General features: G+C 46.1%; 1 protein-coding gene and 1 long non-coding RNA gene across 2 annotated transcripts; one reads left to right on the top strand and one right to left on the bottom strand.

Moving 5' to 3' along the window:
• The first annotated feature begins 936 nt into the window (after positions 1-936).
• On the top strand, positions 937-3,891 carry LOC311434632. The gene is made up of 2 exons (XR_014691612.1): positions 937-1,044; positions 3,843-3,891. It is a non-coding gene; the product is annotated as an uncharacterized lncRNA (long non-coding RNA).
• TNFRSF1A (TNF receptor superfamily member 1A) lies at positions 1,046-14,759 on the bottom strand. Its single transcript, XM_084514893.1, has 10 exons — positions 14,325-14,759; positions 7,039-7,240; positions 6,618-6,746; positions 6,353-6,496; positions 5,246-5,327; positions 4,856-4,923; positions 4,522-4,644; positions 4,135-4,172; positions 3,260-3,416; positions 1,046-2,675 (listed from the first exon to the last, which is right to left on the bottom strand). Exons 1-10 carry the CDS (start codon positions 14,361-14,363, stop codon positions 2,374-2,376), a joined length of 1,284 nt encoding a protein of 427 aa, XP_084371019.1. The 5' UTR covers positions 14,364-14,759; the 3' UTR covers positions 1,046-2,373.
• Positions 14,760-15,835: the final 1,076 nt, after the last annotated feature.

Genomic DNA, 15,835 nt, shown 5'->3' on the forward strand with positions numbered 1-15,835 from the left:
AAAAAGCACACACGTTTAACAGGTCGAATTTCCTTTTTTTTCCTCAAGGCTGCCCTCTAGTCTTCTCTTTTCGCAGCTGCACCACCCATGCCATGCCAAACTGACTTCCGTTACGCTGAAAACACCTTCAAAGCCTTCTGAAGCTTCTCACCATCCTGAATTATTATTTATTTATTTATTTATTTATTTATTTTAAATGTACTGAATTTGGGGTGTGGAAAGCCTAACAGCGGGGTAGTGGGCTGCTCTTGGCTTACCTGGCACGCTGAACTCCGGTGTACCTGGGTTTTAAATGCAGTTTGATGCGGGGGAAAAAGCCTTAGGTAGCACTCCAGGAAAAGCTTTCTGAGTTTCCCAGTTTCACTTCTATAATATCAAGAGCATGTACTTCTAGTTATTATTGTACTGCTATGTTTGTCGAACACAAATTGTGAAAGAAAAGGTGGATTATAATGGGCTTTTGTACCATCTCACTTGATTTAAATATATATATATAAAAGCAAAGCCTGAAATTGGGAATTAAAACCTGGCTTTGTCACTGCCTGTTGTCAGTTTGGACACATTTCACTTCCAAGTTTCAAGCTTTCTCACTGATACAGGAGGAACTTACTGTCTCAATGTTCATCATATAAAAACATGTCTCTGCAAGAGCAATATTAAAGTATAATTGACTATTATTTATAGGTATTTTTCTCGTTAAAAATCCAAATACTTATCAAAAAGACTCCTTCCTATTGTTTTAAAATTCACTTTAAATATGCAGGCATTCCATTTGACTCACGAATATTTTAAAAGACCTACAACTGGATTTGTTTTCAGTCCCACTTCCTGCCCTCAGGGCTTCCTGTGACTTGAAGGCAGCTAAGCTCTATCTTCAAAAGACCGTAACTTATTTTTTTAAATACAAACTTTTTCAGCACAGCAACATCCCAGCTCAGGTGCAACCCACTCCTACCACTTCTAGAAGTCATTTCCCACTCTCTGCTCCTACCCACAAGCCTAAGAAGTGAAGTTCACATGGACAAAAGCAGAACGGAGGCAGAGGTAAAAATACAAATTTTAATTTGAAACATTTAGTGTATTTACAATAGAAAGCTTCTGTCTAGTCAAAGGACAAGAGATTAAAAAAAAATCCACATTCACAAATGTGTGGACAACCTGCACCTGATGCAGGCTTATTGCTTTTTGCTGCTTCAACTTCACCCAGGGTAATAATACCCATGAGAAAGGAATACTGAGAGCCTCAAGATGGTACCCAAGCAGCGCTCACAGAATGGAGGCCAGGAAGTAGTGTGATTTTATTGAACAGCTACTAAAATATCTATTTATATATATATATATATGTACACATACACAGTCCCATTTGCAGTTAGGTCAGATTCAGCAAATCATTTAGAGGGAAAAAAAAAAAAAAAAGCAGACAGAAGCCTGCTGACCTGTGTGGAAGCACAGATTTGCAGAGGCACTCATACTACCAGGTACGTAGGTACCTCCTCACCCACACGGACACATGCATTCTTTTCCACTCTGCACTAGGACAAACGCAGGCAGGTGTTTTGTTAATGCTGTCTTATATGGTTTCTACACACAGAAAAAAAAAAAAAAAAGAAAAAACATTAGAAAAAGCACCAACCATTTCATCTGACCCCTTGGCTCAGAATCCTTATTCCTCTTGCACCAGCGGGCAATTGGAGGTGTGGAAAGGATAATGTCACCCTGTTTCACACAGAGCCACCCCTTCTGAATCTCCGCAACTTCTGCCACAGTGAGAGGGCTGAAGGTACAGCACTTTGTTAACCAGCTGATACCAAAAGGGTGCAGTCCTCTCCCACTCCCAGAAATAAGCATGTCCTCCCACAACTTCCCTTCAGTCAGATTTCACAATCAAATGGCTGCAATGTGAGCCAGCTTAACTGTCTGATATTGCAGAAAAATAGATCTGCAAGAAGAGAGCAAGCATTCTAGCATTTGAACAGCCAGCTCAACCAAGTCACCCTCCAAGTTAGCCTGCTGTATGCTGGGTGAAGCTCCTGTTCCAGCGACAACTTGTCTGTAGAGTAGCTGAGCTATCAAGTCACTCTGAGCTCCTGTTTTCACCTTGGTCCGAGTCTGCACGCCACTTCCTTTATGAGGTGCTTTCCCTTTTTGGGAAAGGAGTTGTTGCAGAGGTCTTTCTTGGTTGAAAAGGCATTGAACTCAGTGGTTGCAAACAAACCTTGGCCTTCCTCCAGCATAATCTGCTGCTGTCTCCAACAAACCCATTTAAGGAGGGTTAGAAGATTAGGGAGTCATAGGAAAGGGGAGACAAGGAAAGGAAGGGAGATGTGATCCTCTCTCAACAGTCACAGCAAGGGGGACTAAAGTAGAAATAGATCAAAGATGGCTGTGGATGCTGCAAGGTTGAGGCGAGTTCTGGTTTAGCAAAGCCACCTGAATAGCTTCACTGCAGCCACTCAGCTCCATCTGGTTGAGAACACAGCTGATGCGCTCCACAGTTGCAGCACGGCCCATCTGCAGTTTCCACAGTCTGAGCATTTCGTACTGGGCATCTCGTAAACGCCGATGCTCCAGCTCAATTCGCTCTATATCATAGTCACTCAGCCCCAGCCGCCTCACAAACTCTTTCCACCGAGATGGCGGGACGTGATCCACCACGGTGTAGAGGATAGCAGGATCTGGGAGAAGAGAAGAAACGAAGTGTGAGAACCAGGATAGGGGAACGTCATTCATTGAAAGGCTAGATGGTGCCTTGGGACTGTGCATTGCCCCCTCCTGTTCAGGTCTTCTACAGGGTAGTTGCACAGGCTCACGTGATGTCCAGACTCCTTCTCATCCCTCAGAAAACAATGTGATATTTCCCTATGCACTTGTATAGGGTTATGAGCAGAGTTAAGCATACATATTCAGGGCTTTGCTGCCACACAATCCTGCCCCTCCACCCCCTAAAAAAAAAAAAAGAAAAAAAAAAAGAAAAAAAAGCTCTGTGTCACCATCCCAGAAGTATTAAGATTGACACCATGATAGCACCTATAAGAATCCATTTTGCTGGTAGCAAAAAAAAGGCAACAACAAGAAAGCCTCGCGTTGATGTTGAACATATACAGACTCGCAGGGTCTGGGTGTGTTTATTTGTATTGTGCCATGCATGAAGTATGCACGCAGGTCACGCACACCTGGTACGCTTTCATACATCCTCCCAGCCACATCTGCATAATCAAGTCCTGGTTTGCCTAGGGAGGGATGGGGGAGTTTCACTTACTGTCTGGAAGCTGCGTCTTCCTGGCGGGTCTGACACAGTCTGGTAGCTCATGTGAACTTTGTGGCAGGGGTGCAGATGGTGGCACTGCATTCACCAACAGTTCTGTTTCCTTCTGGGCCTCAGGAAGGGTAGAAATTGCACTCCTTTTAACCTCAACCTGAAAGAGACATTGCATTAGTCCAAAATCACACACAGCACCCATCTCCTGCAAGGAATCACTAGCTTTATATACAAAAATGTAGCAAAGATAGGTAGGGAGCAGGTGATGAGGTTTTAATTCTCCCAACATGTCTTGTTTGAGCAGAAGGTACTAACCATTTATTTCCTGAGGAGATTTTTATTTGTTTTCAATCATAAAAATGGCAGTCTGGAAGAAATAATTTTTTGCAAAAATCAAGTAAGCCTGGGACCCCAAATCATTTGTATGTCAAATGACCTGTGGAAAACCTTCCTGGACTATTGCTTGGGCCCTCTTAATTGGGGAAGAACAGTGGACATAAGGAAACATTGTAAAGCAGTGCTCAGGGGCTTCTTGGTTCAAGATCTAAAGCAAAATAAAATAACTTAAATTCTCTAAACTTAGGGCATATAGAAAGAAAAAGGGATTAAGGATCAGCTGTCTCAAAAAACAATGCTTCCGGAAAAAAAATGAACAGAGACAGAAGTTTGAAAAGCATCCCCTAGCAGAGAGGAAGTAAAATGTTAATGGATCCACCCTCTGGAATGAAAAACTTTTGAATTAAACAACCCTGTTACTCAACATATTTAAAAACACAAGGCCTGAAAACAGCCCACGGGGAGCAACATTACTCTGGATTCCAGGTTAACATGGTTGAAAAAGGAAGGGAAGCTCTTATAAACATCATCTTGCTCACCTCAGATACTGGTTCCTTGCTCGTTTGCAGTGAAGAAACTTGAAAGAAAAAAAGAAAGAAAGCAGAAGTTATTTTCACTTCCTCTCTTCCCAGAGAAAACAGGAAAGCAGCTCACGATCCTGACCTCAAAAGGTTTTATAGCAAAATGCCCATCTCCCAGCAACGAGCTCACATGCACTTCCAGTCACAGCACAGCAGCAGAGCTGCAAGAACTGCATCAACAAGCTTGTCTGTTTGAGCTTTCACATTCCTCTAGCTGCATTTCTGCAGCTAGGCAGAGTAATGGGATCCCACTGTTTCCCTCACACACGTGTGTGCACACATCCATTCACCCAGCAGAGTGATGTCCATCGCAATGAACGTCACGGCAAATGCTGCTGTACTCACCACAGGAGTAGAAAGAAGAGGCTATCCCATTTTCCTGAACCAGCTTCACTACTTTATTTACAATGTAGAGGACAGTGATAACTCCAAATATTGCAACAATGATGCCAAGGACGAGGTTCCCATCTGGACAAAAAGAAGAGGGCAAATGAGTGAGAGACCAAGAAAGGAAGAGTTAGATACTGGAGAAAGAATAGTAAGTGAGCACATGCAAATGCCAATGAGAAAAATAATAATGATTTGAAAGGGAAGAGAAAGTAATGGGTTGACAGGTGTCAACAGAACAAAAGCCCACACTGGAAAGATTCCCTTGTCTCCCAGTTCCCCCAGTACTCACTCAGCCCAGATGAATTTGGTGAGGTAGTCACTGGGCTGTGACATTGCGAGCATTCTTCTCCAGAGCAGCTGAAAGAGCAAATCGGAGAGATATGAGTGTGCATGAAACGAGACACCAGCCATTTGCACAATCCTAAATAACAGAGAAATCAAGATGAGCCTGCAAAGCAGAGCAATGCGGTGTGCCTAGTGACTGCGGGTCCTCAGTGGTTCACCATGATGCCACGTGGAGAGGGCCAGAGCGAAGGACACCACCAATTGCCCCAGAAAGCCAGAATTTTGTAAAATCGAGGTGGACAAAACCTTGAGAAAAAATCCCTCCCCACTGTGGGACTTGCATCTGCTCTCTCTCCTACTCAGTGGAGGCTCACACACGGGAAAAAAAGCTCACCTGTTGCAATGCTTGCAAGTGTTATCAAAAGCCAGGTAGAACATAGGCTTACACCTGCAAATCGTGTTTCTGTTCTTTGAACCTGCAGAGAAAAGGAGAAACTGTTGCCATAATCTGGACAGAGAAGAGAAGAAAACAAAAAGGGAAGAATTCATTTTGAGATGGGTGGGAGATTATTCTTCTTAGAGCCTGGAGAATTGCTATTGGAGAAGAGAAAGAAAATTTGGTCTATTTTTGAGGATGGGTTTGGGGGAGGGCAAAAATAAATAAATAAAAACAAAGGTGAGGGTATCACTGTCCTGGTAGGTCAGAGACCTGTGCAGAGGTTGGGAAAGGGAATAAAGTCACGGTGCAGCTGAGACTGGCCTGATGGATAAGGATAGTTCCAGTACAAAAGGGGGAAAAGTCACCCTAGTTCAAGCATGACAGGAAGGGGAAATCGCAGTAGTTAGGCAAAAATGAGGAAGATGTGGTCCCCGAGCAGCTGGGACTGGTGAGGAAGTCCGTTTGGGGCAGGGAGAAATCACTTCAAGCCATGGGACAGACACATCCACTCTTGTGATCTGCTGTGCCCCGAGTGTAAGCGATGAGCAAGCTCTTGCTTTTCAGCGAGTCACAGCACGGACACTGAAAAAAATGTGGGAAGAAGGAGGCAAGAGTAGTGAAGGAAGGACACGGGTACATGAAGGGAGGGAAAAGACACTAGAGTAAGCAGTATACGTTTTGTGGCAAGCGAGAGACAGGACTAAAACAGTTCTACATCAGACAGGAGGGAAGGAAATTGCTCAAGGACACTGCAAGCTGATGACCCTTGAGGACAGGTGTAAGCATGGGAAGCTGACAAAGATCACTGAACGCCAGAGGGAATGCGTTCACCAGGGAGACAATAAAACTCATGCTAGGCAGGGTAAGAGGTGTTGAAAGGGACAGGATATACTGAATTTGTAAGGAAGAGGGGATAGCTTCAGGACAACAACCTCAGGAGCATTCAAGAGACATGCGCAGAGCTGGACTTCAGCCCAAACTGGAGCTGCAGATGTCTATCCTAGTGGCAGCTGCTTATAGGTACATCTGTACTCGAGCCATACTTGAGTATGCCATACTCACAGTTGGCAATAATCCCATTGGGGCACAAGCTGCAGTTCCTACAGTAGAAGAAATCAGCCTCGCCATCCTGATATTGATTCTTCCGACAGCCACATACAGTGTCGTGCTTTGGGGTGCACTGGGTCTCTACTATCTGACTGAGCTCTGAGGAAAGAAAAAAAAAAAAAGTGACTATTCCAACCTCACCTTCAGCTGAGACCACCGTTACAATGACAGGTATTATTAGCCCCCAGTCTAACCCCCCCCAAAAAATGCTGCAGCTCACCTGTACGACACTGTTTACACTGGAAGCACTTAGACATGGTGTTGTCAACAGCTGTGAATGTGCCATTAGCACACGGAAGACAGACGGGTGCCTGGTCAGCCCGTTCACAGTCTTTTGCCTTGTAGGTACCTGCAACAAAAATCACTTAGCAGAGATCTGACAGGAAGACAAATGTGTTGTCTTAGGGAGGTTGGGAGTCACTGGCTCCTCAGAGAAACCCTGGAGCTGACAGGGTAAGGACTGAGTACTCCTCCTCTCACCAGCACAGTCTGACAGAGGAAGAGAAGAGGCAGCGAGTAAGAATTTCTACCAAGGAAAGGGAGTTTGGATGTAGCTTTAAGACAGAGTTTGAGAGAGCAGGACAGAGGAATGCCTCTGAGGCAAAGGCCATTATTAATGTACTTATTCTATAGTACCGTACCTGCATGGCACCTCATGCAGCAGTGAGTCTCACTGGGATGTAGGTATTGTCCAAGCTGACAGTGCACCTCCCTCTTTTCTCTCCTCAAGGGGCTAAAGGGATCTCTTCTATCCAAAGCCACCCGGCGGGCTTGCAGTGTGTATGGCACTGGAGCAATTTCTACAGATTCCTCCGTCAACATACAGACGAATGTTAAGATTACCTGTAAATACAGAGCGAGAAAAAGAGAGAGAAAGAAAAAAAAACAGGGTTAGAAAGCCTCATATTCCCTGACGGGCTGCGCAGCTGACTTTAGCCCTTATGATTAAGGATTATTGTGACAGTGCTTTCAACTGACTCGACCAATTCAGATATCAGGACCTCCAACTGACAAAAGAGCAAGGGAGGGAGATTATTTAGGAAAAAAAAAAAAAAAAAAAAAATCAAAGCCATGCCTGTCACCAGCGTTATTAATATGCCACACAGCAGCCAATATGCCAGACGATGATAAGCTGTTTGTATATAGAGCCACTGCTGTCTGTGATGTTCAGTTTGAAGATGGAATGCCTTGAAAATGCTGCAGCTTGCAAGAAAGTTACTCAAGAGCAAAGGAATGTTTCATTAAGGGAACACAGCAAGTCGGTCCGTCCAGAAACTGTTCCAGGGAGAAGAATGCATCCAGTACTTGCAGTTTCACTGAATAAATAAACCAGATGGCAAGTTTGGAATAAAAAGGCTGATCTCACAGCAATATGAAGTACAGACAGGCTTCCAAAACTTTTTTTTGAGCAAGCCTGCCCAAGAGCAGTGGGAAAGTTAGGTTTTCAACTTCTCCCCAACAAACACACTTTTCTTTTTGAACTGACACTGTTAGCATGCAGCCTGAAAAGTCTGCCACAAAGCTGTAAATTTTTTGGTTTTTTTTTTTTTTTCACTCCTTTAAGATTTTCTTACCAGTTTTAATTTTGAAGATGACTGCTGTCAAGAATTTTAACAGAAATATTAAGGTTGGTGCGACTGCATTACGACTCCAAGTGTGCGTACACACTGGGAACAACAGCAGAGCAAAGAGGGAGTTAAAAGAACAGCGGGTATTGGTAACGAAGGACACCATTCCCTGGACACCATTCCCAGCAGTAAGATTGAGAAATGTGCTGTTAATGCCATGGCCAAAAGGTCCACACTCTGCTAAGACCACAGCATAGATGACTCATCGACAAAAGACCCTGCACGGGAGGATGTAACAAGATTGCAGCACAGCACATGAACAAATCCGTTGCCTGTTGGCCCAGCTGAAAAACAGACCCTAGGTGTGTATTTCAAACATGCATTCAGACAACTTAAAAACTAAAAACAAAAAAAAAAAAAAATAAAAAGGGGGGAAAAAGAAAAACCAGGAAACAACCTGGCCCAAGATTTGCAGAGCTTGAATTCAGCAAGATCCTACAGCAAAGATCCCATACCAGCTGATGACTCCTGAAGGCCATGAAGCACTTGTCCAAAAACTAGTTTGCAGTGCCATGAAGAACCCCAGCAGCGTGGTAAAGTCTTGATGGCCAGCATCCCTTGTCCTCTGCATCACACAAGTGACCTGGCCACGTCACCTGGACGTGCACATGTTAGTGTTTCTGACGGTGTTGGGGAGAGTGTGTGCCTATGTAGTCTATGCATCAGGCAGTGAGAATGCATAAAAATCAACTCTTTTTTTTTTTTTTTTTCTTCAAATAAATACCTCTTCTCCTGTCCACGCAACCTCACACTGAGTTTTATTGCGCTAACTTCCCTGCAACGTCTTCCCAGCTTGCATTTATGAAAGCGGTGAGGTACCTGGCTGTAGAGGCACAGCTACAGAGCTCTGTTTTCTTTGTGCTTCTTTGGCTAGGAGAGCTGTAGCAAAAGAAAAGCAAACCAAAGAGGGTAAACCACAACGCTGATACCAGTTTTGTGGTTGCAGTCTTCAGAAAGGGCACGAAAAACGAGATGGCTGTGACAGCTCCATGCTGCCCTGTTTCTCTCTCAATATTGAAGCCTTGTAGGAGAAAGCAACGTCCATGAAAGCCTTTTAAAACCTTAAGAATAAGTCTTTGCAACTCTGACAAGGCAATAAACCCATTTTTTTCCAAGAATTTCAGAGCGCTTTGTCATGCGACACATATCTTCAATATACCAGATGCTAAAACGGTGAACAGGAAAGGAAAGAAAAAAAAAAAAAAAGAATCACATATTTAAATAGCTGTCGTTTCAGATGTAATTAGCTGACCGCAGGATAAATGCAAGCAGTCCAACACTACGTAAGAAAAAAAAAACAAAAAAACTTGTTTCGGCAGCTGACAGTCTTACAAGATTGATTGCCTGCAGGAAAATGGGTAAAAGATCATTTACACAGATGGTCTGACAATAACAGTAAAAAATAAATAAAAAAAAAAGATTCTCTAGCCAATGATAAATCCTCTAACAAGGGAATATATGCAGCTGGCCCCAAAGTCAAACAAGCCAGTAATGTAAACAAGGGAGGAAAGCATCGAAGACCAAGCCAAAAGCACATACAAGCTTGGTGACAAACATCTCCAGAAAGAAAAAGAAATCGAAAACACCTTTCCTGATTTATTTTTAATTAGATTAAGTGAAAGTGTGTCTATATGTGTAATCAAACCAGAATCAGCACATTCATTATTACTGATTGAAATCTGAGGAATGGAGAGTCACAGACCACAGAAGATGACTCACAACCAATGACTTGGCCTTTCAGAAAAAACATTCACACAGGAAAAAAAAAAACACCATTTTAAGCAGCTCCCAAACCGTTCAGCTGTTAACACTAGGTTATACCCGTGATAAACTTAACAGAGTTCAGAAAATACACGAAATTATCAAGCACCGAAGCCTTGAGGCACAGATAGCAGGGTACCAAGGCAGAGTTTAGAGGTTTTGTACAACAGAAGCAAAATGATTTTCCATCTCTGAATTTACAACTCTCAGCTCCAGCTCCGCTTGCCAGGAGAGAGAACAAGCAGCCACGAAGCAGCGCTGCTCAGAAAAATGGGCAGCCTGGATTACCAAAGCCAAATGATAATTCAAACCACCAAACCACATCATGCACACCGGTGATTCATGTTTTTAGTTAGCGGGGACTGCCCAGGAAAAAAGAGTCAGCAGAAACTCGAGGCTTCACTTCTGAAAGTGCTGCAGAAATAAACAAAACATTGTGGATGAAAACAAGCACCGTTTCCTCAAGCCACCCCATTCCTCTGGGTGACAGCTGCGTATCCCCAAATCACATGGGAGGCAACCCTCGCTCCTTTTCACACCTCCAAGCACTTACTGGCTGATAGCTACCGTCAAGAGGGCCTTGGAGTGGGTCATGATGGGGACGATCGTGTAAGGAACAAGATTGTCCCCTTCCAAAAAGCCAGTGGATGCCCAGAGGTGTCAGCACAAGGGGAAGGCCACTCGGAGAAAGCAAACTGGGTGGGAAGGAGGGGATCAGGCCTTGGGTATGAGTCTCCCAAACCATTCAGACAGCATTGCTCACCACCCGGCAAGTGCTTAAAATACCCCACATTAATAACATCCAGAGTTTACATCTCCTTAAGACAGAAGCATTAGGCTGAAAATTTCAGAATAAAACAATTTGATAAATCCAGAGGCACTGTTGAAATCCAGAGACTGGGAGGCTTACTCCTTTTTTGTACGCATCTAACAAACTGAACGTGTAACAAAGCGTTTGCCTCCAAAAACTTATTCAACTGCTTCTCTGAAGGCAAACTTCCATTTTGCAAATTCCACTTGTAAGCTGATGAAATACCTGCAAATAAAAGGCAGTGCAAGCCATCAGAACTTCTCAAATACTTCTTAACATATACTGTATACTTCTTTCTAATGAGGATGAAGCTTCCTTTTGCTTTAGGGCTCAGCAGGGTTATACACCGACGCACAAGCAACCTACATGTCAGTCAGCGGTTAGCCCTTTCAGTGAGTCATAAAAATTTGCAGGCTTGGAAGTTTGGAAGCAAATAGAGAGAGGTAAGACTGAAGAGAAATCAGGGTGCAGGATTAGCCTTGTGTTGTTTGGTTGCTTCATCCATTTCCAAAAGCTCTCTGCGGCTGCAGTTTTCAGTTTGATATGTGAAGATGCACGGGAAACCAGAACTTCTCCTTTAAGCATTGAGAAATGTGTATTAAAGCAACATTTACAGGAAGCTTTTCTCATTGCTAACTAAAACCTGGAAAGGTCAGAAGAAGGATACAAGAGCTAATATTAAAATAATCCTCCGTTTTATGAAGATTGGAGAGCGGAATACTACATCGTAGGCCTTGTCTAAAACCAGGAGACTGAGAAGAGCTTTTACACTACTCTGAAGGGAAGCCTTAGAAATCTTATTTAAAAATGTGTATGTTAATGAAGACCATGAACTTCACATCCTAAGATGTGTTCATATAGTATGGCTGCAAAGCTGGGCACCAGCCCTTGGCCCTTGCATGAGGTGAGCTGCAGCCATGCTCACGCCCCTTGTCAGTGATTCACTCGGTGGATTCTTTAAGCTTCAGGTGATTGCCACACACCGAGTGTGATTCATTCGATCTGACTTACTCCTGTTTGCTTTAAGAGAAAAACATAGCTTTGTGATCCTCGTTCTGCTGTCAGGTTCCCAAGCCTGCAAGAGAAGGGCCCGTGTTCCCAGGCATTCAAGGGAAGCTGGTGGCTATCCACGGGGCAAGGCCGAGGTTGTAACACAAAATGCCTTGAAATAGGTAAGAGGGAGCAAAATGACAATATTTAGCCCAAATGATGATTGTTTAACCCAAATAATAACGCTAATGCAAAAAAAAAAAATATTAAAAAAGTTACTTAAAAAGCAAGGGAAAGGCACCCAAACTGACAATACTGGTTACATGCGAGAACTGAAATTACCACGTAATTCAGATCGGCACAGGCCCAGATAACAGCATGCTTCATTTGGCTGGAAGTAGACAGTCATCAAGGATACAAGTTAAAATTGGATTAATAAGCAGATAAAAAAAAATTGAAAGAGTCTGGTTGGACAAAGCAATCAGAAATGCAATCAGGTGCTGTGGACGATTAGGAAAGGATTGGAGAACAAAACAGAGAGTGCTGGTACATCAACATGTAAATCCATTCAGATCTTGTACTTGGAATCCAGATAACCGTACTGGTCTCCAGTCCTGAGAACGTAATTATCTTACTTTAAATTGATACATAAATTATAAGAAGAATGGTGATCAGTGGTACAGAATGGCTGCCATAAGAGGAATGACTGAAAACACTGGTCTGTAGAAGAGGCAACCAAGCACAGGATAATCCAGAGGGCCCCCACGTCATGAATGCCACGGGGAAGATAAACTATGGTGGCTGGAGATGATGAGCAGGGATGGCTGTTCTCTTTCTCTTCCAAAGAAAGAACTAATTGGCATCACCCAAAACATGCAGGGGACAGGTTCAGACCAAACACAGCAAGGTAGTTGTGTGGCCAACAGGTAGGTGAGGTGTGGGGCTCCCTGACACAGCACCGGGGTGCCAGCGGCGTGTCTGGGCTCCAGAAGCGACCATCACATCCCTCAGAAGGAGAAACACACACAGGGCTCCCAAATACAAAGACACCATTATGACTCCAAAGTTTCTACAATCACAGATCCCTGGAAGCTGGGAAAGTGGTTTTATTGTTCATTACTTGCCATGCTTGCCATGGTCTGAAACCCTCATCAGAGGCCTGCTGCTGGCCTCATAAATCTGGACTGCCTTTAACAAATGAAACCACCCTTATATATAAACTTATTTTTTCAATGAGACAGGAAACACACTGGCTCAGTGAAGGCAGCTGCCATTTTTTTTTCTGCTGTAAAAGCTGGAAGGGCAGGGTGAAAACACAGCGGACAAGGAAATTATGCTAAGGACATGCAGAAAGAGAGAAAGCACAGGAACAAATCACAGGAAATTCTGAAGAATCAGAGGAAATATAAAAGAATCAGAACCTCAGAACAGAGGCATCAAGGAAGTAAGAAAAGCCACGAGGGCAAACGTGGAAGGATATGGAAAGTAAATGGAAGACAGGAGGGCATGCAACAGAGCGGGAACTGTAACATTAATAAAAATAGTATGGCTTTATGGAAAGGACGTGGACTATCTGGAATGAGTGTGTGTGGTGTCATTAAGAACTTGAAATGACCCCATGCAAACAGGCAGGGAAAAAATGTCCTGAAAAAGAAATCCTACTAAAGGGTGCTCTTCCTCTAACATATTATTAAGTCCTTTAAAATCTAAATGCGAGTGACTTCACGTGTCCTGTCTAGGTCCCGGGATGTACATGACCCTCAGCTGGGGTTAAGGCAAGGAGCGCTCCCAGCCCGCAGCTTTGGTTGCGCTGCCTCGCCGGCACCAGTTGTGTAACTGGCTCCCGAAAGCTTCCACGTGCAGAAAGCTTCTGGAAGAAGGTGGCTTTGGGATGGGGAAACACGAGTGTCTGGTGGCAAATGAAGGAGTTACCCGGCGTTATAAGGCTAGAGGAGACAAGTGCAAGCCTCTGTCACTAGAAAGCTCGGGTATTCGGGGATAAGCAGGTCGGTCTCGCAAGCTCCGTGCCAGAATGTAAAGCTGTGAGATGCTGTTTAAACACAGGCAGGCCAGAAGCTGCAGGGCAGGCAGGCTCTCAGCCTGAACACACGGGACAACTCCCCAGAGACAGCCAAACCCGCATCGCCGCGGCATCACCACACGCCTGTCCTCCACCCCCAGCTGTCAGCCTAGTCACGAAACTGTCCGATCCCTTCCAAAAAAAAAAAAAACCACCACCACCACCAACAAAAACTTTTATCCCTTGAAATCGCAAAAACCCGCTGTGGGAGCACTCCCCCGTCTCGGGTCCCCGCCTGAGGGCTCCCGGCCGCCTCTCCCTGAGGGAACCGCGGCACCACCGGGCTCCGGCCCCCGGGGCTGCCCGGAGCCGACCCCTCGCTAGGCGGGGAGGGGAGCTCAGGGGCTCCGGGAACCCGCCGGCCGTTCCCGTAAATCCAGCGGCGTTATCCCTGAGTCAGGAGAAATCCCGGAACCGCCACCGGGCACGCCAGCCCCGGCCCCGCACCTCCCACTGCCTTCAACCCCCCTGAGGGAGAAAATGGCTCCCCCGGGGCACGGCGAGCCCCCGGGCAGCGCCGAGCGGGGCCCCGCGGAGAGGCAGCCCCGACACCGGGCGCGGTCCCAGGGCACACGGAGACCCCCCCCGCAGCCCCTCGGACCCCACCAGCCCCTAAGCTCCGGGGCTGCCCGCTGCCGAGCCCCGCCGAGCACTTACCGTGCATAGCGAGCTGCGGGGCAGCGCCGCGCCGGGCATGGCTCCGCCGCCCGCTACGTCCCCATGGCAGGGTCCCGGCGATCAGAGAAGCGGTCCCAGCCCAGCCCAGCCCAGCTCAGCTCAAATCAACCCAGCCCAAACCCGGGCGGAGCTGCACGGAGCAAGCCCGGCCCGGCTCCCGCTTCCTGCCGCAGGCAGCGCTCGGCGGCTGCGAGGAGGGCGGCCCCGACCCCCCGGGCCGTCCCCGGGGGCGGGCAGCCGGGGCTCGGCTCCCGGTTAGGGTTCAGCTCCCTGTTAGGGCTCGGCTCCCGGTTAGGGTTCGGCTCCCGGTTAGGGTTCGGCTCCGTTTTAGGGCTCCCGGGACAGCTTTAGCTCTGAAGGCATCGGGCAAAGTCCAGCGCGGGCGGCGGAGGTGGCTGCGCGCCGCCGGGGTGCCTGCCTGCACGCGTGTTCCTTAAAAATCGGAGCTTGGTGGCGTGTGACCGAAACTGCCGGAAAACACACGGAAAAGGAGGCTCGCTGTGATCTTAACATTTCCTGACACACAACCTTTTCGGCCTTACTTAGCGCAGGTTCGTGTGGAGCTGCAGCCTGCAGCTCTAAGGGAACTCGTTGCCCCTTAACTGCATTGTAAGCACACACGTAGTTTTAAGAAATGCATTTATCAGCCCAAAGTAGCATATTTAGAGTGTATACGCCCTGTAGCTTTTAATTTAAAACATGTTTTCCTGTACATTTCAATGAAGCAGCTGCAGGGGCGGTGGGAAGTAATGTGACGATGCAGCGTAGGCAGTGAGCTCTACTTAATACGTGCTTCTAAAGGTAGTGTTTTAAATATAATGAAAAATAACGTATACAGCGAGGAGTAGGTGGCTAAATGATGAAGACCTCTGTTTTATTTGCTGCCCCTAAGACCTCGCCCTCATGTTGCGGAACCATTTCTTCTCTTGGGTTAACTTTTATTCGTTGTGCATGTTAGGTATCTACTCTGCCCCTTGCCAGCTGAGGATGACCAGCGTTGGCCATTGCTACTTCAAGAGATGGGTGTCATGAGCAGGAGGGACCACAAGTGGACAGCTGCTGCACCCAGTTAGCAGGGACAGGGGACAGGTTTGTGACAGGGCACTGTCCTCCCATTTTCTGCAGTTATCCCTGTGCTGCACTGAGGTCTTTCGATTGAGCTACTAAGCTTTGGTTTGGAAGAACATTCCCATTTCACATGCAGAAGCCCCAGACGTGCATAAAATCAACACTGGGCCTTCCTTGAATTGTTTCAGATGAAACCAAACACCTCCACGCTCCTGTTTTTACTCTGGTCTTGCTTATCTGCTGTACAGAAGCCAGCAGCAGCACCAGATAACCGGAGCAGCGCAGCTTCATGGCTCTGTTCCTTCAGCCTCTGGCTGGTCAGCAGGGCTGGAGATGGCCAGGCTGCCTTTTACCTGGCAGCAGCCACCTCCAGGGGTAGGGATGGAGGAGGTTCACCAAGTTTTGCCTGTCTCGTCCCCTTG

Source organism: Aythya ferina, assembly GCF_964211825.1.
Source record: "Aythya ferina genome assembly, chromosome: 1".
In the NCBI taxonomy this organism is placed as follows: Eukaryota; Metazoa; Chordata; class Aves; order Anseriformes; family Anatidae; genus Aythya; species Aythya ferina.

What these genes read in the sequence shown, in the direction of transcription:
- TNFRSF1A (XM_084514893.1), bottom strand. Translation starts at nt 14,363, where the DNA reads ATGCCCGGCGCGGCGCTGCCCCGCAGCTCGCTATGCACG. An exon ending in CCCGCAGCTCGCTATGCACG is followed by an intron (nt 7,241 to 14,324) that starts GTAAGTGCTCGG and finishes CTGTATTTACAG; the next exon opens with GTAATCTTAACATTCGTCTG. An exon ending in GTGTAAACAGTGTCGTACAG is followed by an intron (nt 6,497 to 6,617) that starts GTGAGCTGCAGC and finishes TTCTTTCCTCAG; the next exon opens with AGCTCAGTCAGATAGTAGAG.